Source organism: Colletotrichum jinshuiense, chromosome 1 (genome assembly GCF_051148585.1).
Source record: "Colletotrichum jinshuiense chromosome 1, complete sequence".
NCBI lineage: Eukaryota > Fungi > Ascomycota > Sordariomycetes > Glomerellales > Glomerellaceae > Colletotrichum > Colletotrichum jinshuiense.
This window is the reverse complement of record NC_139302.1, coordinates 2163752-2185868: the sequence shown is the minus strand read 5'-3', so window position 1 is coordinate 2185868 and position 22117 is coordinate 2163752. Positions and strand designations below refer to the sequence as shown.

Here is a 22117-nt window from a genome sequence, read left to right as displayed (position 1 = left end):
GAAGTTGGAAGCGTTGCCCTCATCGACGACGCTCCAGTCCATATAACATGGTTTTCAAACTGAACGGAAGAGTATTTAGCCTTTGTACATCAAGGCGTCTCCTTGAGGGACCCGGGGTCTACCGCTGTTGCATATCAAGGTATTTGACGGCTGAGTACTATGATCCAGCGGTATAAACATCATCCGCGGAAGTTCGGCTCGATGTACATAGGGACCAAGCTCAAAAGGGTAAACGAATAGATAGTGTGACTAAAACCATCAATGCCAAAGCGTTACTACGTGCCTATCCCAATGGCGAAGTCACAACTCCTCAATGAGTAGCTAGGTGCGTGTTGTCTGACAAAGCATGCCTGATAAGGGGGGATCCTGGAAGTAACCCAGGCCCGACGACAACCCATGTAATTAACGGAAGTCGAATAAGCATTAAATAGTAGTTAGTCAAAAAGGTCTCCACGACTCGTTGGGGATGCAAGAGTTTTCCCATGTACCCAACATAACCCCAATACAAAGCATCAAGCAGGAAAATAATATGATCGTTGTGTTGCTTCATTTGCCTGATTTCAGTGCACCAGCGTGTCAGAAATGTTCCCTGCCTAGTACACATGTTAACATTGGCCTAGTTTTTGTGTCTCGATCATTTTAATGTTGCTTGTAGAGTCTGAACCCATGGAGCACCAGGCAGGTTGGTTCAGCAGAACAGCCAAACCCCAGCTTGAACGGCATTCCAATCACTCAAATATTGTTCTCAGTCTCTAGGTCGAAATTTTCTTGCGAAAATATCATCTTAATGTAGCCATGACTCGAATGTCTAGGTACCTCTCCCGCTGGTTTCATCCCACCGGCTGCTCAGATATGAAGTCAGACATCTTGTAGTAGCTGTGACGCGATGGCACACATCCCTTCCATAGGGCTGCCGTATAGCCGTTGTCCGATGATGTTAATGACTCAACATAGTAGGTGCTTTGCCACATGCAAACAAGGATCAGCATGGGTCTTGTAGGACTTCTCTACGTTGCTACTCAGTGCAGCACATTAATGCAGGGTAACGGATTTCGCCCAATGCCACCTGCGATGAAAGCGACAAGAGCGGCAAGGTTGTCAATTATCAGACCGTTTTTTCTTTGGCAGCAACTAATGCGATCACAGTAGCTACTAGAGATCTTGATGTCGTTGTGTTTTCCTTCTTTATCTTTCTTTCTCCGTATTTACATTGCTACTTCTGCATATTGGCAACTGACAGCGTTACGTTTCTTACGACCAGTGTGCTAACAGGTGGCTTACTCCGCGGCGCGCCAGAAGCGGGACAAGGCAGCTTAGTGTCCTGTCCTATCAGATACCCATTCACAAATCATTACGGGTGTTCGGCTTTTTATCACAAATAGTTTGCAGTTTATTTAACCATGTCAGTTTCATGACTCGGTGTACTTAATCCTTGCCAGGCAGTCATAATGTGAAAAAAGGTTTGAGCTAGCAAATTGAATGGCTTGGTAGGGTGGAAGCAGCAAATAAGATTAGGAGAGCACTAAAACATTTGGGACTTTCTCTCTTTCGTCCGGAAGTCTATGATGGCAGAGTTTGGGCCACGTCCTTAAAGTAGAAAAAGTATGGTGTTAAGCATACTCGATAGACTCTATATCTGACCACATTTGTTGTTCATTTGCTCGCTAGTTCTTGACAAGAACAAGGTTGGTGCCGGTGCCGCCTGTGAGGCAGCAGCAAGCGAGGTTACCTTTTGTCGACTTCATTCTGATTACTGCTTTTAGTTTTGCATCAATATTTCGAAAAAAACGCCCATGAGCCGAATAGATTTGAAAAACTCTTTGCGGGTCCTAAGTTTGGATTGAGATTGAGCATACTGGTTCCGCTTCATCATTGCTACGGCCTCTCGGGTAATCGCCAAGCTCATCTTTCGGCATCGGACAACAGGAAGTAACCCTCGTCAATAGGCCAGGCATTTGGGTCATTCTGGCGGAGAATTCATGGTTCATGTATCCCCCCCGCGCGCGCTACTTACGGGTAAATATACAGAGTAATCCTCAGCTCAACAGCCGGCCCCCAGGCCAGCAAAATTGACAAGCACGTGCGATGGCTCTATTGTATCTACTACTACCCCCCCTGCTGGCCCGCTTGGAGAGTCTAGATCTACTTGTAACTTAAGCGGCAAACGGCCTTTTCTTGATTGAGTAAGATGAGAAGGATTTCGTTTGAAGAGAGATATTAATACAAAAAATATTCTCATGGGGTGCCCATCTGTCCGTCTGATGTCAACATCCCTACTCGCAGCTACGATTGCTAATTAAGACATCTTACCCCTGTTCCTCCTGGCCATAGATGACACGCCTGTGATCTAAACAGACAAACCGATACGGGCGGTACTGATTTCAACATGTGTAAACTTCGCTTACAACTCCATAGACAGGCAGAAGGCTGGAAGTGAAAAAGCTTGATTTACCAAACCATGCTCAATGTCACGATCACACTCTCAAGAGGCGTGATAGGCGAATTTGACATTAGCCAAGTCTAATTAACCAACATTGGCCCCCAATCATCTGCACTCCATTTACTACTCGTTTGAATCCAATTGCGCCGAAAATATTTGAATTCAATGCGTACGGCTCGTAGCTTGCCTCTTGGGCATTTTCGAATACAATGTTAAACGAAGCTGAGTCATGTACATGCATAGCTGAGAGGCAACTCAACCCAGTAGCTCAAATTAAACGAGAGGTCCGGAACCCTTCTACTGAAAATCCGACTGCATTCGTATTAATCACGAGCCGCGCAATTTAGCGTCTCCGTATTTCTGTGGCAAGAGAGACCTAGTGGAAATAACGGGAATAAATGCCTTCTGCAATATTGCACTAGTCATTCACCGCCAGCACAGAAATGTATTCTATGCTTCTGGCTCATCCCTGTCTCCGTTGTAGTCGTTCGTGTCGTCTGGGTTGCCATGAACCCCCCCAGGCATGGAAAGCACGGGTACTCGGCAAAAGTTGATTCCATAAATTGGTAACCAAACATGAACTGGAATCAGATAAAATGAAACAAAGCTAAGGCTAATCAAGAGCTGCATTGTTATTGTGTAAGTAATAATGTTTACTCTAGAATCGAACCTAAACATGACACCATCGATGTAGATATCTGGGGACCATAGAATCTCTGTGATTACAATCTCTTCCTCCAAATGTTCTTTCAACTAGGAGTTGGCCTCGGCGCCTTGGGCGCCACAGCTTTTGCAATAGTCATCAATCTGAGAGTAAAAAGTTATATTCAAGCTTATATTTCGGTCTCGACCGTGTTCATGAACATACCTGGTTACCACCCATGTGCCAGCCGGCGGAGTTGCATTCGATGCCGTCCTAGAGTGTGTAAGTTATACTTATAGAAGAGACTGTACTTCGGTCGGCAAGAAACGTACAAATGTACAATCGGGACACTGGTCCCACTGGTTGTTACCGGTGTTGCGCTTTTTGTACAAGTCACAGGCACACTTAGTCGCGGCGGCGAGGATCTCGTAATTCGTGGACCACGTATAACTGACACTGAAAGGGGTGCCGCCAACGGGTGCGCTAGTTCGATCCTTGACGCAGACAGCACTGCTGTGCAAGTTGGCCACGGCACTGGAGATCTACTGTCAGTACATAAAACCCAAATGGCACTTGGGAAGACGAACACAGCGGCCAGAGCCGCGAAAGAGAAGAGGGATGAAATTTGCATGATGAATTGGTAGTTGAGCAATGAGCAAATTGACTGGGAAATAGTCGATAGAGGTTGGATCAATGAATGAAGAAACTCTGAGGTGGTCTGGCAGGACGTTGAAATATATGCAAGATCTGTGACATGTGAAGGCAGGCCAGTTTGACTCCCCCAATAAACTCCGGAGTAAAAGATAAGCTGTATTGCAGGATACGTTCATTTTATGGGTTTAGTGTCTTCGGTAATTTGCGTGATAGTTATTAAATCTAGGGTACAAGGTTGACTATGCTCAGCTGACGAACCAGACATTGGGTTCAGCCAGGGGCTATTTTGAATCTCGTGACCGGCTCCGTAAGACAATGGGCTAATCTGAACTAAACCTAATCAGACGCCAGAAAGGAAACACGTGTTGTGTTCCAATACTAGACGGGTACCTGTCAAAGGTGTTCTGCTTGTAACGTTGATGCGAGGTTCCTTTTCCATGTGTTTTTATCCTATCTCCAGAGCTGAAGCCTCCTGTGATTAAGTGCTTGGGATATATTTACATCCCGATGAGCCTTCACCAGACCCTACATGGGACAGATACCTCATCGACATGTAAGTGCTGCTGCAGCGTTTTGCCTCAAAGGAACAACTTACTATGAACGAGACTCCAGAACTTGGGGTACAGACTGTAGCCAGAATGGCTTATCAAGATGAAACTATTACATGCCCTGCGATATTCACCGACTCGCGGAAATTGGATACGCCTCTTACGCCAGGCTGTGAGTTACCGCCCGATCCAGACCGTTCTATTTCTCTCACGTGTACTGCCTGTTAAGATCACAAAGTGAGGGGTCTATCCTCAGATGACAAGATAATATGAACTGCAAGGTACAAGCTGCGATTCATCAAGTCTTTTGAGCTCCAACGGAAAAGCGAGTCATACCCGCTATTGCGCAACCGAGGTCAGTAGAACAAGAAGCATTGGTTCATGACTCATATCCTCACGCAGCCTTCAAGGTAAGGTAGCTACAATTGCCGGTTACCCGATCGGTCTAAGAATTGACGAAGGAGTATTCATTTGAAGGGAAAGATAAGGTAAAAAATAAATGAAGGACATAATGCCTCGCTTCTTGGACATATAAGACGGCAAAGTATCCTCGACACAAAGCAACATCCTCACCGCACGCTAATCGAAGCTCAACTTACCACACTCGTTCTGAATCAACTCGCCACATTATCTTTCGTTCAAAATGAGGATCTCCCAGTTTATCGGGCTTCTTCTGACCGCAAGCGTCAATGCTGTTCCCATTACCGACAGCGATCTGACTGCCCGAGGCGGCGTCGGTCAAGTCCTCGCGCCTGGCGAGATGCTCCTCATTAAAGGAGACACAAGTAAGTGCTTCTTGCTCCTAGTCATCCCTTTCAGTCACTTGTGGCAATGCAGACCAGGCCAAGTGTTTCTCAGTGTTGGCACAGGGTACTGGCAAGGGGTCAAACTTTGAGTATATTAGTACGAAGTGGTTACTGACTTGAAAACTCGTAGTGGAAATCGTCAATGAAACTGCCCTTCACGAATACCTAAAGGCGGAAGGTATCGCTCTTGAAACACCTGAGGTCGATCATGCCTGGCTCAACTTTACCGCACCTGAAAATGTTGCCAACGCCAAGGGCAGCGTGCTACCCCGGGATTGCGCTTTTACCACAGCGGTTGTTGTGGATTCAACGACGAAGTTCGTTGATTGGGATGTGCAAATGGGCCCAGTTGTGGTTGGGGCTGGAGAGGGCATCAACTCGTTTATTGCTACTGGCTGGAGTGTTTCGAACTCTGTCTCAGGCTCAGCTGGTCTTGACATCGGATTTGTGAAAGACTACCTCAAATCCAGCTTTAGTGTTAACTACTCCAAAACCTGGACAACGACTACCACTGATCAGTACTCGACTCTTGTTAAGACTGGCAAGGCTGGCGTTTGGACCACCCAGCCATGGACAACCCGGAAATACGGTCGAGTTCTGCAGGGTTGCCCAGGTTCATTCACCCAAACCGGAACGTTCATGGCGGACTACCATGATGATGGAAGCTACGCCAACTCCAAATGGGTTTCTGGCTTTATCACCGCTTGCGTCAAGGCCGCTCCCCCTTTTGGTCAGCACTTGACCCGCTGCCACGGACAGGGAAACTTCGTCTAAGCGTACCAGGAGGAATATCCGATTCAAGCGTCCTCACCTCACAAACAAGTATGGAGTTTTTTCCCTGCGTTGTTTTCCAGCGCTATTACCTTAACAACCGATAGAGGGTTTCTCCAATAAAATTAATTTTGAAATTATTCAACCCGCATTTTATTATGTTATGTTCGGCAGGAGGCAGCAACAGAGCCTGAGGGAAGAAGTCCTTACGCACGGTAACACACTCAACTCGGTTCCTCGTGCCCTGATTGAGGATCTCCTTGACACACCACATGCAGTGTGTCAAAGGAGTCCTTAAGAGCGCCGATGAGCCCTCGTCAGCGCTCGTAGGCTCGTCCTCAGTAGCCGGAGCCGGGTTCTTGGACTTTCAACGAGGCATACTTCGGGGATTAGCGTCTCCAGGCGCATGAGGCCTGACAAGTGGTTGCCCTTACAATGCCCTAGGAGGGGTGTCAACTTACTTGATTGTGGTGGTAGTTGAAGAAGATGATCTAGGCTGGCGCTAGGAAAAAGGAAAAAGGAGGCCTTTTTACCCTTTTCTGAGAGGAGGGCGCGGAGAGAGCCACGTACCGGGGCTTATGCCCACAGCGAGGTCGACATGGTTCTACACCGGGAAGTCAAGCAGATACGACAACTTTTATTCGACGATCTAAAGTATCTGTAATCTAAGTATCCCACGGACACCCACTCCATCGACACTTGGAGCATGGATCCTTCACGATGTGACGAGTTACGATGACTGTCTATGCTTGTGCAAGGGCAAATACCTTCCAATAACTATGCATCATATTGATCGGACAACAGCTACATCTTCTGCCACAGTTTCCCCAAGATAGTGGCTGAACATCTCTAACGCTGAGCAATCATGAAGACTTCCAATCCACATGATGTGGCCCAGGCTCCTCTTAACTTCAACCCACGTCGTTCCTAGGTGATCTCGGATTAGAGGGTGCAGTATTTTCAGAAGCCAGTCCTGATTATGTCCGTGAAACAAAGAGACTGCGCCCACTGTTAAAGCCCAAGCGAAATGATATTTTTCCCTGGCTGTCGTAGGTGAGAAATCGAGACAAGCCTGCCGGAATTGCGTTGCCAGATGCGGGTAGTCAAAACGGAGACCTGGGAAACACCAAAAAACAGTTGTCAAATAAGCAATAAGTGACAGCCGAAGAACTTCTGCGATGTTGTTGCCATGGTCATTGAACTTCAGCATAAGTAGCCGCGACTGAACAGATGTCAATAGCTCTTCGAGAACCATCTCTTGTATCTTGTGACCGGAGTCGGAGCTGTTGTTGAGCAGTTGGGAGAGCCCTTGAACGTCTTTGAATACGTTGTAGAGTCTTCTGTCTAATGCGCGTATAAGAGTACGCGAGCGAGAAAGGTAGGATGCATCCAGCGGCTTAAGGCAAAGGAGCTCAGATGAATGGTCGAAGGCCGACACATAAGACGGAGTTTCTTCGCAAAATGCTGGTTCAGCACCGGTGCAAATATTGTAGACCAAACCAGCCCTATAAACATCGTCATTAGTGACTATGATACGACAGCAGACAGAAACATGGCTGACCGGCGAAGCTTGGCTTGTAGGAGAGGCTTGCTCGCATACGACTCCATACCACCGCGCAGCTCGACGATCCGTTTGAGGCCCATCACATGCATATGAGCAGCATCCACGTCTCCAAAGCACTCTGCAATGAAGGCCATGGCCATGACCACAGTGGTTGTTGAGTCAGTCAGTGCAGTTTCTGCGTCAGCCAATTGCTTGTTAAGCTCGCTGATGGTTCTAAATGAGTGGTATTTTGTCCTTTTACTTTCATATCCTGCCAGATTATCGTAGAAGAAAGATGCCGTAAAAAGAATGGAGTGTAGATATGCCAGATCGACTTGGGTCCAGTGGAACCAATACGTGTTGGCAGAGTCGGAACGGTGGTATCTTGCGATCGGGTACATGGTGTCTTTCAAATATGTAAAGTCTGCAGCGACGAATGTGTTAAAAGGGATATCCCAACGCTGATGTGGAGTGGCTTACATGTCCATAGCATACCCCGGGCCTTGCTGTCGATCTCTTCGGGGAACTTGACAAAAGCGAAGCCGTTGGCGGCAAGTGGTGTCGGCCGGGGGGTGTCGTATGATAGAAGAACATCGCTAGAGCACATCTGGTGTCCTGCATGAGCTTTGTGGGACTCTTCGGGCAAATCAGTGTCCTTTATACAATGCTCTAAACCTTGTCTCGCGGAGGCAGTAGTATAGGCACTGCCCTTGAGTCTGCTCGAAGTAGTTCGTTTGCGGGTGTTCTTCCCCCTCATGACATGACTTCGTATGAGCTTGCGATCCTCATCAGCCGGCTGGCCATGCGAATTTGCTGTCACAAAAGCGAACCCCTTGCCCGCTTTTGGCCACATCAGCGTCATCCTATTGCAATACATCGCCTTCATAAAAATGGCATTACCTGTAGGCGGGACCAAAGATGAGGCAGGCATGCGGCTCATAAGCCTGTTCACTGGCCTGAAGTGAACCAAGGTTGCCCCGGAATCACAGAGAGAAACGATTGCGCTTCTGCGTATCGTTTCGGATGTCAATAAAGCGTATGCCTGTCCAATGGGTGTGAGACATTGGAGCCTCTCGGCATAATGATTGGTAAGACAGATGCAGCACGATGTTTGCTCTCCTAGGATATTGCTCAATTAGGAAAACAATCAAAAAAAAAAGAGTTGTAGATGGAAAGTCGTGGTATGTATGAAAGAGATCCTCCCGGACTTAAGGCGCGGCGGGATGGGGGCCGGATTCCAAAGTTCCAAAACTAAGCTAGACTGGTGCCAAGACTGAGATTGTTTTCTGCTTTTGATCTAGCGCGAACCTTATTTCTGGTCAGATCACTAGCTCCTCCTCACTCCCCTTAACCCTGCGATATCACGCCAGCACGGCTATCAGAGTTTCCATCTTAGCAGGCCTGTTAGGCATTCTACTATTACGCCCAGATACCTCTTCAAGTTTGTCTTTTGTGATTGGGTTTTCAAGGTCCCATCATTTTGCTCCGATCGTGCCACAGCCGATCCTATGTAAAAGTCAAGCTGGGCCGACTGGATGATACCTTGTGCCTGCTGTTTCAGTACGCCTTCTTCGACCTAATTACAATACCAGCTTCGCGAGCTACAATCAAGATACCTCCGCAATGACAGATTTTGACGAGGAGGCAACTAAAGCCATTTTCAAAGTTGCTGGCTGTGGGGGCGTATGTGATTGATTGTGGGACAGGACATGCATGGGTACCTAAAGGAGGCCATGAAACTGTTCCTGCATATGTCGCACACGATGCGATCTTTGTTTGTGCGCATATCATAAAAAATAAAATGACTAACTATATCGAAAGGAGAAAAAATTCCCAGGTCTCTTGCAGCACACAAATGGGTCTTTGTTCTATGGTCAAGGTGATTTACAGCCTGGAGGGTTGTCATCAGGTAACCACCCGCCAATCGTCAACGTCATTCGTGCTTAGTCATGTTACACGCTTTCCCTCGCCACTAATCTTGAAAATCGGATTCAGGTTCTTTCTCTTGATCGGGCGTTGCTTGTCGAATTGATGACCTACTTGATGCAGGGATCTTGCGTTGCGTTGATAGAAAAACCATGGTAAATGAGGAGACTTCCGCCTTGCGGAGCAAGGTTTGCTTTGCCAGTGGTTAAGTTCTTTTCAACAGTGAAGAGTGTTTGGAAGCTTGGAGTTGCATCGTCAGTCCTATCCCGTGTGCTATGGAACCTTTCCAGGAACTTCATATGGCTTACTAGGTTGTGGAACAGCTTGCATTGGCGGGCAGAGTTATCTCCAAGACCCCGGCGACCTCGAATGACTTGTTCGTCGGCGTTTCTGAAGCGACAATGGTTTTGTTCGGGAAGTGCTGGTTGATCGACGTTAGCTGGCCAGATTCGGGATGTTGCTAAGCAATGAAGATTGGTACATACGTTCCATTGCACTGAACCATCGGCGGGCAGAATAGCTCCACGTGCTTCCAGAATCTGGTCGCCTGTGACGCCCACTTCACCGAGAATCAAGGCGCCACCAGGTGCGAAGAATTCCGTGACACTGTCCGTCGTCGTCGGGTCCTCAAAGGCACCGAGGATTCTACTCAGGGTTTTATATGAGTTTTGTTAAGCCATAAGTTTTGGGGGTTGACATACTCCCTGTACCAGAGGTTGAACCCTCGGTCAACGCCACATGCTGGTGCATAGTCTGTCATGTTAATGGCTTGAACTGCTCTTAGAAGCAGGCCAAATGATAGAGTAAGGGAGGACTTCATTTTATGGCTTAATTCAGTGTATGCGGTCTGTTTAGTTCTGAACTTTCAAACTCATTGGGAACAATCGCCAACTTTATAAGGTCTTTCTTCTGAGAAAAGGCTTAGCTTGAGGCTGCTTACCGGATGAGCTGGGAAGAGTACGTATGGCACGCTCCACTTGGCAAATCATTCGATGACAATATAAGGCATGATAAACGTCGAGTTAATAATCAGCTTCGAGAATAGTGGAACGCGTTCACCATGTTGGCGCGATTCGTATAGATCAGGTGAGCTTAGAAATGCGCAAGATGAGGAAAAAATGGCCAGCGTTGACGGTAAAACTCTTGGCAACGAAGGTATTCGGCACTCGGTGACTTGAAATGAAGGATCATGCGCGGCTTAAGGTGGCAATACGCTCTTGGCAAAGCATAGGGTAAATTTGAGCCTCTATGGCGCAACCGTGCAACCGCATCAGAGTGAGTGGCACTAACCACATAGAATGTCCAGGAGGTTGGCTTAGTGACGACGACCTCGTTTTAACCCCTATCTCTGCGTTTAACTGTAACCACTGATCTTGATAGCATAGTCCCAAAGTCTTCTAGACAATGTCCTTTACTTGACTTTCCTAAGGCCTTGGCTCTTACGTAGCTCAGCGGTGGCTTGGATCAGATTTGAGCTTGTTCTTGTGGGCTTTGATGGGCCATGGTCTTCCTCTACTCATACCTTACCGCTTCAGGTAAACAATCCAATGGCTTACAAAGCAGCTCCCTCGCCGATACATACAGAATAGTTCGTGTTACCCCAGAGCCTTTTCATGGAGCTGTCGCATTTGTTGTGCTCACCCCTACCCTGGAGGAACCCGGTCGCACGGACGCAAAGCTTGCCCTGTCGCACGACCTCAAAAGCTAGTGGGTTTGCTTGATTGTTTCCCTAATCCGGAAGTCTGGCACAAACAAAGCTATACTTTATTAGGCACAGGGATACTGAGATGAGAGCTAGACTGAAGGGCTTTGTCATCCCTTGTCCACATAAATTTGAACAGGACAGAAGATCACACCTCAAAGTTTTTAAGCTTCTAATCTTGTCCTTGACTTTGGCCAATGAAATTGAATGAAGATTGCAAGGTAGCCAATCTCTGAATATTGTTAACCAGATTCGCCATGTACACAAGCCTAATGCGCAGTGCCTTGCATTTACCTTGCTGATTAATTAAGTCATAACGTTCCACTGTAAGATGTTCTACCCTGGGAAAAAAAAGTGGGAGAGCGCGAAGAGCTATTTTTTACGTGTCTTTGGGGGCACTGGGAAAGCAGACCACTCTATGTTCAGTCTTGAATGCCAATAGAAAAGCAACAGCCTCAGAGCGTTCTAAGCAATAGAGATTTGGAAGAAAGAAAAACTGACCACCCACAGAACACAACGCCTGGCCGGATAGAACATTAAATGCATTTCATCACTGTGGCTGCCAGCTCTAGATGCAAGGGAAACACGTAAAAGATACGTATCAGGTAAATAAATCGTAGATGAACATAGTCCTCTCTGCTCTAAGTACATGGGGATGGCTGACATATTTCCTGGAAAGCGACATTACGGACATGACGATGTCTGTAATGTCACTCCCCATCACCACGTAACCCAAAGTTATCTATCAGAACGCCGTGTTCGAGGACTTATGGGCCCACTTGTCCAGCAGCTCCAACGTGGCGTTGCACTTGTTCCGGATTGTGTCGAGAGCGTCGTCGCCCAGAGCCAAACTAACAGGAAATACTGCTCCAGCGGCGTCGGACTTTACCAACTCGACAACACGCTCCACACCCTTGGCAGGGTCACCGGGCTGGTTGTGATGGACCCCTTTGACTTGGGGGTACAAATTATCCACAAGGGGCCTGTAGTCGGCAATCTTGGTGTCGACAAAGACTGCTTTCTTCTCATTGAGAAATTCGGTTCGGAAGTAGCCGGGTTCGACTAGAAGCGTCTTGATTCCGAAAGGCTTTGTTTCCAGATCCAGACTTTCGACGGCGGCTAGCACCATGATTAGCAACCATCTCGTTTCGGCCAGAATTTGACGTGTCACAAACCTCGGAGAGCTGCCTTCGAGCTGCAATACGCTCCCACTGCTGGCAAGCCTCCCCACGCGGCAATAGACCCCATGAACACAAACTTTCCATTCCTCTTCGCCCGGAAGTGCGGCAGAAAAGCTCGTGCTACCCCCAAAGGTCCGAAGACATGAGTTTGAAACACATTGTTCCAGTTCTCGAGGCTACAATCAAGTTAGAAGCTTGTGAGCCCATGAGATGAGACGTAGTCATACTTATCGTCCTCAATAGTGCTGAAGTGTGGGTATCCAGCATTGTTTACAACAACATCTACCCCGCCATGGATGCCAATGGCCTTCTCGGCTAGTTTGTCAAAGTCGGATTGACTCGAGATCAGGTCCAGCTTGAGGATAGATGCCCCTGCTTTTTCATAATGCTCGATGCTGGCGGTGTTGCGTGCCGTAGCGATGACCTTATCTCCTGCCGCAAGAAGTGCCTTTACAAATTCGGCACCAAATCCGGTGGAACTTCCGGTAATTAGCCAAACAAGAGGAGCCATATTCTGCGATAAATGGTTTAAAAAAGTGCGGTTCTATAAAAACTGAAGAATAGTGGACAAAGGTGGTTGAATAAAATGTTGAGTTGCCGAATGGCCGGGTGAAGCTTTATAACTTAACACCCTTGAATACACGCTTCGGCGCTAAAATAGCAACCAGTGTTTTGCGTCACGCAGCTGATTGACACATCTGCATTATGGAATGACTGACTACCGGTTTTGGTTTGACGCTATGGTCCCCGATGGGGGGTGCCGATACTGACATCGACTCATGCTCGGCTGAACTTAGACAGCGTCGACTTGCAACATCATAGTGGGTACCTGCTTCCCATTTCCAGATTCTGGGATCTACTGAATTACCAAGCAACGTATGGAGATAGCTTAAGGCCGAGCACAGCTCGACAAAAGCCCATTTTCAGTTTGGAGTCCGAGCCAGGAAGGTCGTCGGCCGGGAGAGTTAGAGTGTCCAGTGTGTCTTGACAGCAGATATAAAGCCTAGGCTGTTTCCTGCCTCGAATCGACATCTTGGAAACCAAAGCATAACAACACAGTCCTCTCTATCCGCGCCTCAAGCCTCGTCAACAACATACTCAAAAAACAACATCAAGTCACACAATGTCTAGATACGCCGCTTCCCACGTCAGCCCCCAGGGTCCTGGAGATGCGCGTCCCACGGCCCTCCAGGTTGTCCAAGACGAAGGTCTTATCGGCAAACTCACCGGAAAAGTCGTGCTTGTGACGGGCGCGAACTCAGGCATCGGTGTTGAAACAGCACGCGCCATCCACGCCACAGGTGCCACCCTCTTCCTCACAGCCAGAGATGCAGCCAAAGCACAGCAGGCTGTGGATGGCGTCAGGAATGGTCCTGGCTCTTTCCCTAAGTCTGATGCGCCAATTCATGCTCTCGAACTCCGCCTAGACTCACTGGCTTCGGTACGCTCAGCTGCTGAGGCCTTCCTCTCAAAGAGCAAGAAATTAAACCTTCTGATCCTCAATGCTGGTGTTATGGCCACACCAGAGGGCAAAACAGAGGACGGGTTTGAGACTCAGTTTGGGACCAATCACCTAGGCCATTTCCTTCTCTTCCAGTTGTTGAAGCCCGCGCTTCTTGCAGCCTCTACCCCCGAGTTCCAGTCTCGGGTTGTTTCGGTATCATCTATGGCCCATCGCTTTGGGCAAGTCCGCCTCGACGACTATAACTTCAAAAACGGTCCCTACGATCCCTGGAGTGCGTATGGGCAGTCCAAAACGGCCAACATCTACTTTGCCAATGAGGTCGAGAGACGATACGGTTCCAAAGGATTACACGCCCTCTCTTTGCACCCAGGTATTATTGCCACCAACCTTTCCCAATACCTCCCAAAGGAACATTTAGAGTCAATCGCACAAGACAAAGCGTTGCAAAAGAATATGAAAAGCATCCCTCAGGGAGCAGCTACGACCATTTACGCAGCATTAAGCAAGGAATGGGAGGGCCGAGGCGGCAAGTATCTCAGCGATCTCATCGAGCAAGGTCCAGCCGACATGGCATCGCAAAGCGAGCCTGGCTACGCTCCGTGGGCTTACGACGAGGAATCGGCCAAGAAGCTGTGGGAAACGTCCGACAAGCTTGTGGGCTTTAGCGATGAGTGATTGTGCCGGACTGTTGCGAGCGAATGTTGGTTTGTGAATGGAAGAGTTAGGTTTAAGTGTAAATGTTGGATTACTCAGCCAGAATACAGGGAGACGGCCAGCAGCAGCAGCCGGCAGCGGAACCCGGGGACCCAACCTCTGGGCTGCCAACAGCAATATCTTCACTACTGCTGCTGCTGCCAACCTACCTACTCTTCAACACACAGATATACAACCACCAGAATACAGTACCAGTTTTGACCTTTCGTTGCTTACGATCGATTACCTCCCGTACGGCTAACCTGTGATTCCAACAGTAAAGGTCATCGTAGCTACGTAGGCAAATTTCCGTTTCCTCTGTACACGAACTTTTTTATCGTGGCCGAGGGTCTCACAGCGTGATACGTGATTAGATGAGATAGATCGACTGCCACGTAAGCTCCTTTTTTGCGCAAATGAATTTGGGGTTTCTATCGTCCGCTTGCCACCTAGCTAATAGAGAGCATTGTCAAGTTCGCAGGTAGCAACCATATTTCCAAAGAGGTCAACTTGATTGAAATAAAGAGACCAAAGTGATTTACCAAAATTTTACCGTTTTCATTGGGGTTTTTGTTGCATGTCAGAAACTTCGGTAGCTGCAATATGGTACCGCCAACTAAAGGCTGAATTTGCATTGTAACCAAGTCTCCATATCTCGAGGCCATCAAGCTCACCCCTCTAGCATTGCACTCAAGAGCGGTAATCCAGATGCGAAGTTCATTCAACCGCCTATTCGCATTGCCGTTAGAACATCCAGATACTTCAGATCAATACCGCGCAAACAGACGTCATACTTGGACATTTCCCGATCAGGAAGGTCTGCTAGCCAGACTTCATGAACCAGGCTGAACCATACAAGCTAAGAGTGCAAATATAACTTACACTAGAGGTGCTCCTCTTGTAAAGCGTGCGACGATCGATCAAAGCACTCTAATATTACTCTTATCAGTTAGGTTCAGACACAGTCTAAAGTTCTTTGCCAGTGCGATCAATGGCAACGGCACCTTTAACGTGAAGAGCGTTATGTTCTGTCGCAAGGAATACAAGCAACCAGGTTACATTAGTTAACGGCTTGATGTAATATATAAATGGTAAAAGACTTTTGTCACCTTTTCTAGTATATATAAGACCGAACACCGCTGAGATGGATATAGGACTCAAGCCAAGCGTCTCTACTCCTATACTAGAGAATCTTCAAAATCTACTTGTACCAGGAGTGGACTTTTGGCTGGTGATCATGGGAGACGAGCACCGGCCATGTGGTGGCGCAGCATGCATGATACTTAAACAGTCAGTAGGTTTTACTCGATGCAGAACAGGGTTTTTTTTGGTTTGGTTCTTCATTCATGCGATCTTTATCCATTGTCGCAAATTCAAGTAGCTAAAACGCCCCACGCTGTCCTCGACATGAGTCCTCGCCCCGAGTCCTCATCGTCTAGCCATTCCCCGATACCCAGGCAGCTCAGAGCTGGTCCAGAATCTTCTCCGCGGCGTAATCCACGTTGGTGCCGAAATTATGAGCTTGAGTCTGGTAAAAGAAAAAAGTCAGCAAGGATGGAGTGCACTCTCGGGGCCACCCCCCGGGCAGCCATGTGCGGCGACATACCTGGACGTAAACGACGCCGTCCTCCAGGACGACCTCGCCGTAGGTGCCGTAGGCCATCTTGTCGACGATGCGGAAGTGGATCTCGCCCTTCTCGACGGCCTCGTTGAAACCCTCGCGCAGCAGGTCGTCGTCGCCGAACTTCTGGTAGGTCATCTGGTACACCAGGCCCTCGAAGTACTTGCGCGTCCAGTCGCCGAGGTTGCCCTCCCAGTCGTCGCGGATGCTGCTCCCCTTCTTCCCCTGCGCCTGGCGGATCTTGGCGAAGTTGGCCTCGAAGTTGGGCACGAGCACGACGTCGGGCTTCTCGAGCATGCCGGCCAGCTTCTCCCGCGTTTCCTCGATCTTGGGATCGTATTCCTGCCGGATCGAGGTCCTCGCGGCGTAGCTCATGGCGGCGTCGGACCCCGGCGCGGGCGGGGCGTCGTTGAGGGCCTTGAGGAGCCCGCGCGCGTCGAGGGCGTAGTCGGCGTTGGTGCCGAGGTTGTTCTCGGCGAAGACGAGGGCGAGCTTGCCGTCCTTGACGAGCACGCCGCAGTAGGTCACGCGGGCGTTCTTGTCCGGGCGGTCGTCGAGGTCGAGGATCAGGGAGCGGGCGTGGCAGATGGAGTTCAGCTCGGTCTTGCCGTCGTCGCCGTATTCGGAGGCGAAGGACTTGAGGTTGGAGATTGCCGAGGAGACGTATCTGGGCCGGGGCATTAGTAAAGTCGATCACCAGTGTTTGTGGGTGTGTGCCGGGACAAGTGATGACCAAGGACTTACTGCGCAATGCAACTGCCGAGTGACTGCTTCGCGTAGCCATCTCCCGCGTAGGGGTACAGCTCGTTGGGGCTGATGTCGTTCAGCGTCCACTCGGCGCCGAGGACTTCGGAGAGTTCCTTTTGGAGGTCCTCCTTTTTGCTCTCCCACTCATCTCGGACTGCGTGTGTTGTTAGTGCTGGTACCTATGAACAATTGGGGAGCAGTGTCGCAACGTACCATTCTTCCGCAGTGCGAGTGGTAGCTTTTCGGCGGGGGGAAGGCGGGACATTTTGAGATTATGTATTATGAAGCGATTCGCGCTTGAGTAGACACAATAGATCGTATGATTTAAGACTTTGAATCGCTGCTGAAAGAGGTGGGACTATGCTCATGGATCTGGGGAAACAGCAATCTTTTATCGTTCCTCGAACCATCGCCAGGAACGGACGTCAAAGCCAAGCTTCATTGACACATTCCCCCTTCTTTCAGCCTTCCCTTGGTTGCCTAGACACACTCGACAGCCTCAATATTGAGTGTGGCTAGCTAAAAGCCACCAGCGTGAACAGATCCCCAAACAAGGTTTCTCACGACAGCTTTCATCCGAGCATCCTTGGCATTGGGACGACACTAGACTGCAATGCACCACAGGTGCAGGCGCCTCTTTCTCTCCCCCCTTTGACACATGCATGAGCTGTCAACCTGGCGCCCAGCCCTACGGGTGCCTGCGTGCGGGTTCCCTTTCTCCCTCTCGAGTCCTTTCCACATGTGGACATGACGGAGGGCGAGACCTGGCGCATGGCGGCTGGTTTCAGGCCGTTTTCAGGGGCTCGACGCGCTAGGTGAGGGGAAATAGCGGGGAAGTGGCCAGCGGCGTTGACGGCGTTGGGCAGTGAGCTTCGCTTCGCTTCACAGCGCTAACGGGCTCCCGAGGTCTGGTCGCCAATTGATTAGGCTGCTGCGCTCCCCGACGTACAGGGCAGCGTTCGCCCTGCCACCCGGCAAACACGGGTTGACTTGAGGGATTTGATCGAGGCTCGACGGCGCTCGTCGGGAGTCATCATCTGGCCCCGTGACATCACGCGGCGGCTGCCGGGTTGTCTCGGTGCGGGCCGTCGGGCATTTCAGGATGGCAAAGACCTGATGCGGCCGCCTCTTGGACACAAACTCCCGCAGAATACGCCCGGCTCACGTCTGATGGTGATCTGGCCTGATGTCCCACTCGCAGATCGCCCGCGGTCACGGTGCGTCTCGCTTCCCCCTCGTGCCAACGGTTTTCCTGCCTCGCTAAAGGTGGCTGTGGAAAAGCCCCGCCCTTCGTCGCCCGTATGATGTGACGCCACGCCTTCAGCTGGGCGGCTGGTTCCATCCTGGCGCCCGGGGTGGATTGTGGACTGACGCATGTGCTTGCGGGAACCCCCCCCCGGCCTGGGAGCCGACATCAACCGCGGATGACCCCCTCGCCGTCCAGAGAGAACCAGTATAAGTATTCTTTGGATTTGGCCATTGTGCAACTTAGGCAAACCATCGAAACCATCGAAACAAACTAAACCACCAAGTCTTTTGACATGTCAAATCTGTGAGTACCCACCAACCAACCAAAAATGAAAAAAAGCCCCCTCCCTCCCATGAGACGGAGCACTAACACGGCAGCAGACCCCTCAAAGTGAAGGTCGCGATCCGCGACCACTGGTCCAACGAGGGCTGCCCCCTCCAGCAGACCCTGAAGAGCCTGCAGGAGATCCTCGGCATCGAGGTCGACGTGAACCCGGAATGGCAGCTGCTCCTGGCCGAGCTCGAGGCCGAGTACCCTGACAATGGCGACCTCGTCGCCGCCGTGGCCGGCACCGTCGACACATGGTGCAAGGCCGCGACGGAGCTCCTCGAAGACGCCGTCAACGAAGAGTGGACCGAGGCCCTGCTGGAGAAGCTCAAGTCGACGTGGTCCAGGCTGCGGCTTCTTATCGAAGTGGGTCTACTTTTCCATGCGAGACGGAGGCCGCCCGCCCCAGCGGCGTCCCGTCTCGTGTATCTCGAGAGAGCACGCAGAGAGAGATAGAGAGAGAACTGACACGCAGACGCAGGTCTCCAAAGACGAACAGGCCTCGACGGCATGGTGCGAGGAGCGGGGCGGCTTCGTCGTCGCCCTGCCGCGGCGCCAGCTGGTCCACCCGGCGCAGCTGTTCCCGCTCTTCAAGAGTGAGGTGCACAACTGCTTCGCCGACGACAAGCAGCTGCCGCCGTACTCCATGTCCCCGGCCGACGAGTGGGCCGACGTCGAGATGGAGGCGCGCGCGGCCCGGCTCTCGCTGGGCGGCGGCAGGCAGTCGGCGGCGGCGCCGTCGGGCCCGCCCCAGCCGCCCGACTTCATCCCCCGCGCCGACGCCATGCCCCGCCCCGACGACCTGCTCCTCAAGCCGCCGTACCACCTCATCGTGAACAGCCGCAGCGTGCACGAGATCGAGATCCAGTGCGGCCACAGCGCCACCCTCAAGTTCCTCGCCGACTACTTCAAGCGGTGGCGCCGCGTGAACCACCAGGTCGGCACAAAGGTGAGAACCGAGCGAACCCCCCCCCCCTTTTCATCCCCCTCTCCTCCCCCCGGGTGTGTAACTGCGGACCAAGTTTACGTTTTGCTTACTGGTTTCGTCCGCAACACAGCCCCCTGCCGTCGAGGTCCGGCTGCACCAGAGCGCCTTCGGGCTGGGCACCAACATCGACCGCGTGGTGCTCGTCTCGGAGAACCGGTACGGCGGCGGCTTCACCCTCACGCCGGCCATCGTCCTCTCGCTCGTCGAGGGCGTGCTGGGCTACAAGCCCGTGTACTCGGACGCGCACTCGTGGACGTACCGCCGCGACGTCGAGCTCAGGCCGCAGTGATCTTTTTTTTTTGTTGCGATAAACTCGCCTTTTTCTTGCTACGGATTCACGGGTTTGGGAGTTGGGCTGGGTTCGGATCTGGAGCCGGGAGAGGCTGTTATGAGACATGATTTTTTTTGTCAATTTTACACAAGGACACCCCGGTAATACCAGGTAGGCGGGGGCGCGATCAATAGGAAACGGACTCTATTTTCTAACCTGCTCATTGAACGTCGTTATATCGTAATACATTAATTGGCCAGCCCGTGCGCGGGCCTGGATTTCATAAATCGTCAGTGGGAAAATGCGTGAGGATCTCCAACTCTGTCTGTCTCTCCTTGTGCGAGCCACTCAGTTGCCTGCTTGCTGGGGCCAGGGCTCCGGAACTCCGCCCCCGAGCACGCGGCCCTTGTCGTCCGGTGCGGTCGGGCGTGCCTCCGCTCATCGGGACCGCCCGGGCACGGATGACGTCCCGCATCCCGGCAGAGCCGCGCCAAGCTCAGTGCGGGCGGCGAGCGGGAACGGTTGAGTTCTTCGCCCGGTCGGTAAGTTTGCTCCGTAACCGCCGGAACCTGGGTTTCTTGCTGCAAAGTTTGAATTGTTTCTTGCGTCTCCTCAGTGCAATGCTGCTGTTGTGCTTCCCATGCGTTCCGTGGCTCCGCCCGTCTTCTGGCCTGGCTGGAGGACGGTTGCTCTCACCCCGGGTGTTGGTAGTGTGTTTAGTGTTATCGGTTTATAAGTTCCCTCTATTGGGCCATTACACAAATGACTCCCGCAAGGTGAAGCGCGTTGCCACCATTCTCTGACCCCGGTGCCTTATGAATCTCATAATACCGCCACAATAGTCGTGACCAAGGCCGTCCTGCAGCTTTCTCCTGCATCGCGCAAGAACCACATTTCGATTCGGAATCATACAACTTGAAATGCTCCCAGATGTTCGACGGCATCTTGTAGTCCGAAAAACCATTATGCGCACCGAATCGCAGGTAGCCAAGGGTAGCAATCGGCACTGCCGAGGGAGCGCTGGTGGCCTCTCAGTCGGCTATGATTCCGTACACGCAGCGCGCATGCACAACGCCCAGTGGAAGCAAAGAGTTCCATAACAGCACGTCGTCGGCCGCGGCCTATCGATCAAGTCGAGGTACGGCGATGTGCAGACCTCCATTGCTCAGGGAGCGACGCTTGGTGCCATGGCCTCGGAGGGCGCTGATTCGTGCGTGGATGCTGATGGAAGCTGACGGATCATCCGAGTCGACGGCGGCGCACGACGTAGCGAAGGCGCAGCTCATACGGGGCTGGGTGGTGGCATGGCTGCGGCTGAGCACTCGATGAGAAAACGGCGCCGTTCCTCGTCGGGAATGAGAGTAAGCTGAGCACTGAGCGTGAGCCTCTGGGGCGTAGCTGCCACCGCCTGGTTGCTTCGACCTCATGATGCAAAGTGCACATGACATCCTTCAGCAATCCAGTCGTGTGCGTTGATGGAGCACCCGGCATCAGCTCAATGCCTTTCTGGAAAATGCGCATCTCTTGCCAAGATGCATGTTTTTCGCCTGTCCCGAGTATTAGCACAATGAGCCGAGCCGCACACAGACGGGGACCAGACTTACCCGGTAGCTTCACCGTCGCCACCACAGAAACCCACAGGTCGCAGGGACCAGGACGACGAGGAGGCCGGCGACAAACGATGCGACGTCGGGAGGAGGGCCTTCCTTCATCCTCTTTGCCTTCTCCTCCTCCTCCTCTTCGTCAATGATGGCCCACTCATTGTCTTTGCTCCAGTAGATTTCGTACTTTGGGTTTCGTTTCAAGACCATGTCGTCTCTTGTCTGAACGAGGGCGAGCGTCCGGGGACGCTTCGAGATTAATGTGGAATTTTTCTTCTTCTTTTTTCCTCCTCTTTTGCAAGGAGCTGGTGTTTGTTTTTTTGGTTGTCGATGGAGAGTTCCCCAACCGAGTCGCTCGTCAACTTATCGGCAGAAAATTGCAGAGGCGAACAATTCGCGATGGCTCGGTACCCATTCTTTTTTTACTACGGGGCCGCCGTTCTGGATGGATGCCTTTTAATGGAGAGTTTGTGGCGTGGGTGGGAACCCTCCGGCAGGGGGCGGCCTGCGTAACTTTTCGGCGGGCCGATAAGATTTGAGATGGCGCGAAGCAGGGCTGAGCTACGCAGCCTCTGCCGGGCTTCGCTGAGGCGGCCGAGCTGTCCCTGGTCACTGGGACGGACCCAATGACACCACACTAACATGATAAGAACATAAGAACGAGAATTTAGGCGCGCGACCAAGAGGGAACCAACTAAAAAAAAAGAATCTGTTGACTCGCTGCACGCGCGTGCTGGCGATGCAGGCCATGATTGGGCCGGGGCCGAAGAGTCATCTCACGCACGAGGAGAGTAGTTTTGGACGACACTCGACCATCAGATCAGACCACCGCCCCCTCTGGCCATTCATTGGGCGTTTGAGTTTGGTCTGATCTCGGGCAGGGCTTCCCGTCCCGGTCAGACAGGATAGGATCGGTGGTGAGTCCGGCTTCCACGAGATAC

At 51.2% G+C, this 22117-nt stretch overlaps 9 protein-coding genes across 9 annotated transcripts; 3 read left to right on the top strand and 6 right to left on the bottom strand.

Annotated features, from left to right (window-relative positions):
* Nucleotides 1-3193: 3193 nt before the first annotated feature.
* EsH8_I_000577 (uncharacterized protein) lies at nucleotides 3194-3714 on the bottom strand (the record flags this gene model as incomplete). The annotated part of the gene is made up of 4 exons (XM_083267990.1): nucleotides 3194-3247; nucleotides 3309-3356; nucleotides 3416-3617; nucleotides 3671-3714. 4 exons carry the CDS (start codon nucleotides 3712-3714, stop codon nucleotides 3194-3196), a joined length of 348 nt encoding a protein of 115 aa, XP_083118428.1.
* Nucleotides 3715-4928: 1214 nt separating this feature from the next.
* On the top strand, nucleotides 4929-5865 carry EsH8_I_000576 (uncharacterized protein; the record flags this gene model as incomplete). The annotated part of the gene is made up of 2 exons (XM_083267989.1): nucleotides 4929-5070; nucleotides 5222-5865. The coding sequence occupies 2 exons, from the start codon at nucleotides 4929-4931 to the stop codon at nucleotides 5863-5865; spliced, it is 786 nt and encodes a 261-aa protein (XP_083118427.1).
* A 1524-nt stretch (nucleotides 5866-7389) lies between these two features.
* Nucleotides 7390-8345, bottom strand: EsH8_I_000575 (uncharacterized protein; the record flags this gene model as incomplete). The annotated part of the gene is made up of 3 exons (XM_083267988.1): nucleotides 7390-7829; nucleotides 7901-8245; nucleotides 8306-8345. The coding sequence occupies 3 exons, from the start codon at nucleotides 8343-8345 to the stop codon at nucleotides 7390-7392; spliced, it is 825 nt and encodes a 274-aa protein (XP_083118426.1).
* A 1293-nt stretch (nucleotides 8346-9638) lies between these two features.
* On the bottom strand, nucleotides 9639-10151 carry EsH8_I_000574 (uncharacterized protein; the record flags this gene model as incomplete). The annotated part of the gene is made up of 3 exons (XM_083267987.1): nucleotides 9639-9752; nucleotides 9817-9976; nucleotides 10033-10151. 3 exons carry the CDS (start codon nucleotides 10149-10151, stop codon nucleotides 9639-9641), a joined length of 393 nt encoding a protein of 130 aa, XP_083118425.1.
* A 1627-nt stretch (nucleotides 10152-11778) lies between these two features.
* On the bottom strand, nucleotides 11779-12725 carry EsH8_I_000573 (SDR family oxidoreductase; the record flags this gene model as incomplete). The annotated part of the gene is made up of 3 exons (XM_083267986.1): nucleotides 11779-12152; nucleotides 12209-12390; nucleotides 12442-12725. 3 exons carry the CDS (start codon nucleotides 12723-12725, stop codon nucleotides 11779-11781), a joined length of 840 nt encoding a protein of 279 aa, XP_083118424.1.
* Nucleotides 12726-13337: 612 nt separating this feature from the next.
* EsH8_I_000572 (uncharacterized protein) lies at nucleotides 13338-14354 on the top strand (the record flags this gene model as incomplete). The annotated part of the gene is made up of 1 exon (XM_083267985.1): nucleotides 13338-14354. The coding sequence occupies one exon, from the start codon at nucleotides 13338-13340 to the stop codon at nucleotides 14352-14354; it is 1017 nt and encodes a 338-aa protein (XP_083118423.1).
* Nucleotides 14355-15834: 1480 nt separating this feature from the next.
* Nucleotides 15835-17005, bottom strand: EsH8_I_000571 (uncharacterized protein; the record flags this gene model as incomplete). Its single annotated transcript, XM_083267984.1, has 4 exons — nucleotides 15835-15900; nucleotides 15979-16660; nucleotides 16738-16894; nucleotides 16954-17005. 4 exons carry the CDS (start codon nucleotides 17003-17005, stop codon nucleotides 15835-15837), a joined length of 957 nt encoding a protein of 318 aa, XP_083118422.1.
* A 1276-nt stretch (nucleotides 17006-18281) lies between these two features.
* EsH8_I_000570 (uncharacterized protein) lies at nucleotides 18282-19593 on the top strand (the record flags this gene model as incomplete). Its single annotated transcript, XM_083267983.1, has 4 exons — nucleotides 18282-18292; nucleotides 18370-18682; nucleotides 18798-19265; nucleotides 19375-19593. 4 exons carry the CDS (start codon nucleotides 18282-18284, stop codon nucleotides 19591-19593), a joined length of 1011 nt encoding a protein of 336 aa, XP_083118421.1.
* A 1103-nt stretch (nucleotides 19594-20696) lies between these two features.
* Nucleotides 20697-21386, bottom strand: EsH8_I_000569 (uncharacterized protein; the record flags this gene model as incomplete). The annotated part of the gene is made up of 3 exons (XM_083267982.1): nucleotides 20697-20889; nucleotides 20981-21122; nucleotides 21215-21386. 3 exons carry the CDS (start codon nucleotides 21384-21386, stop codon nucleotides 20697-20699), a joined length of 507 nt encoding a protein of 168 aa, XP_083118420.1.
* Between the last annotated feature and the right edge of the window lie 731 nt (nucleotides 21387-22117).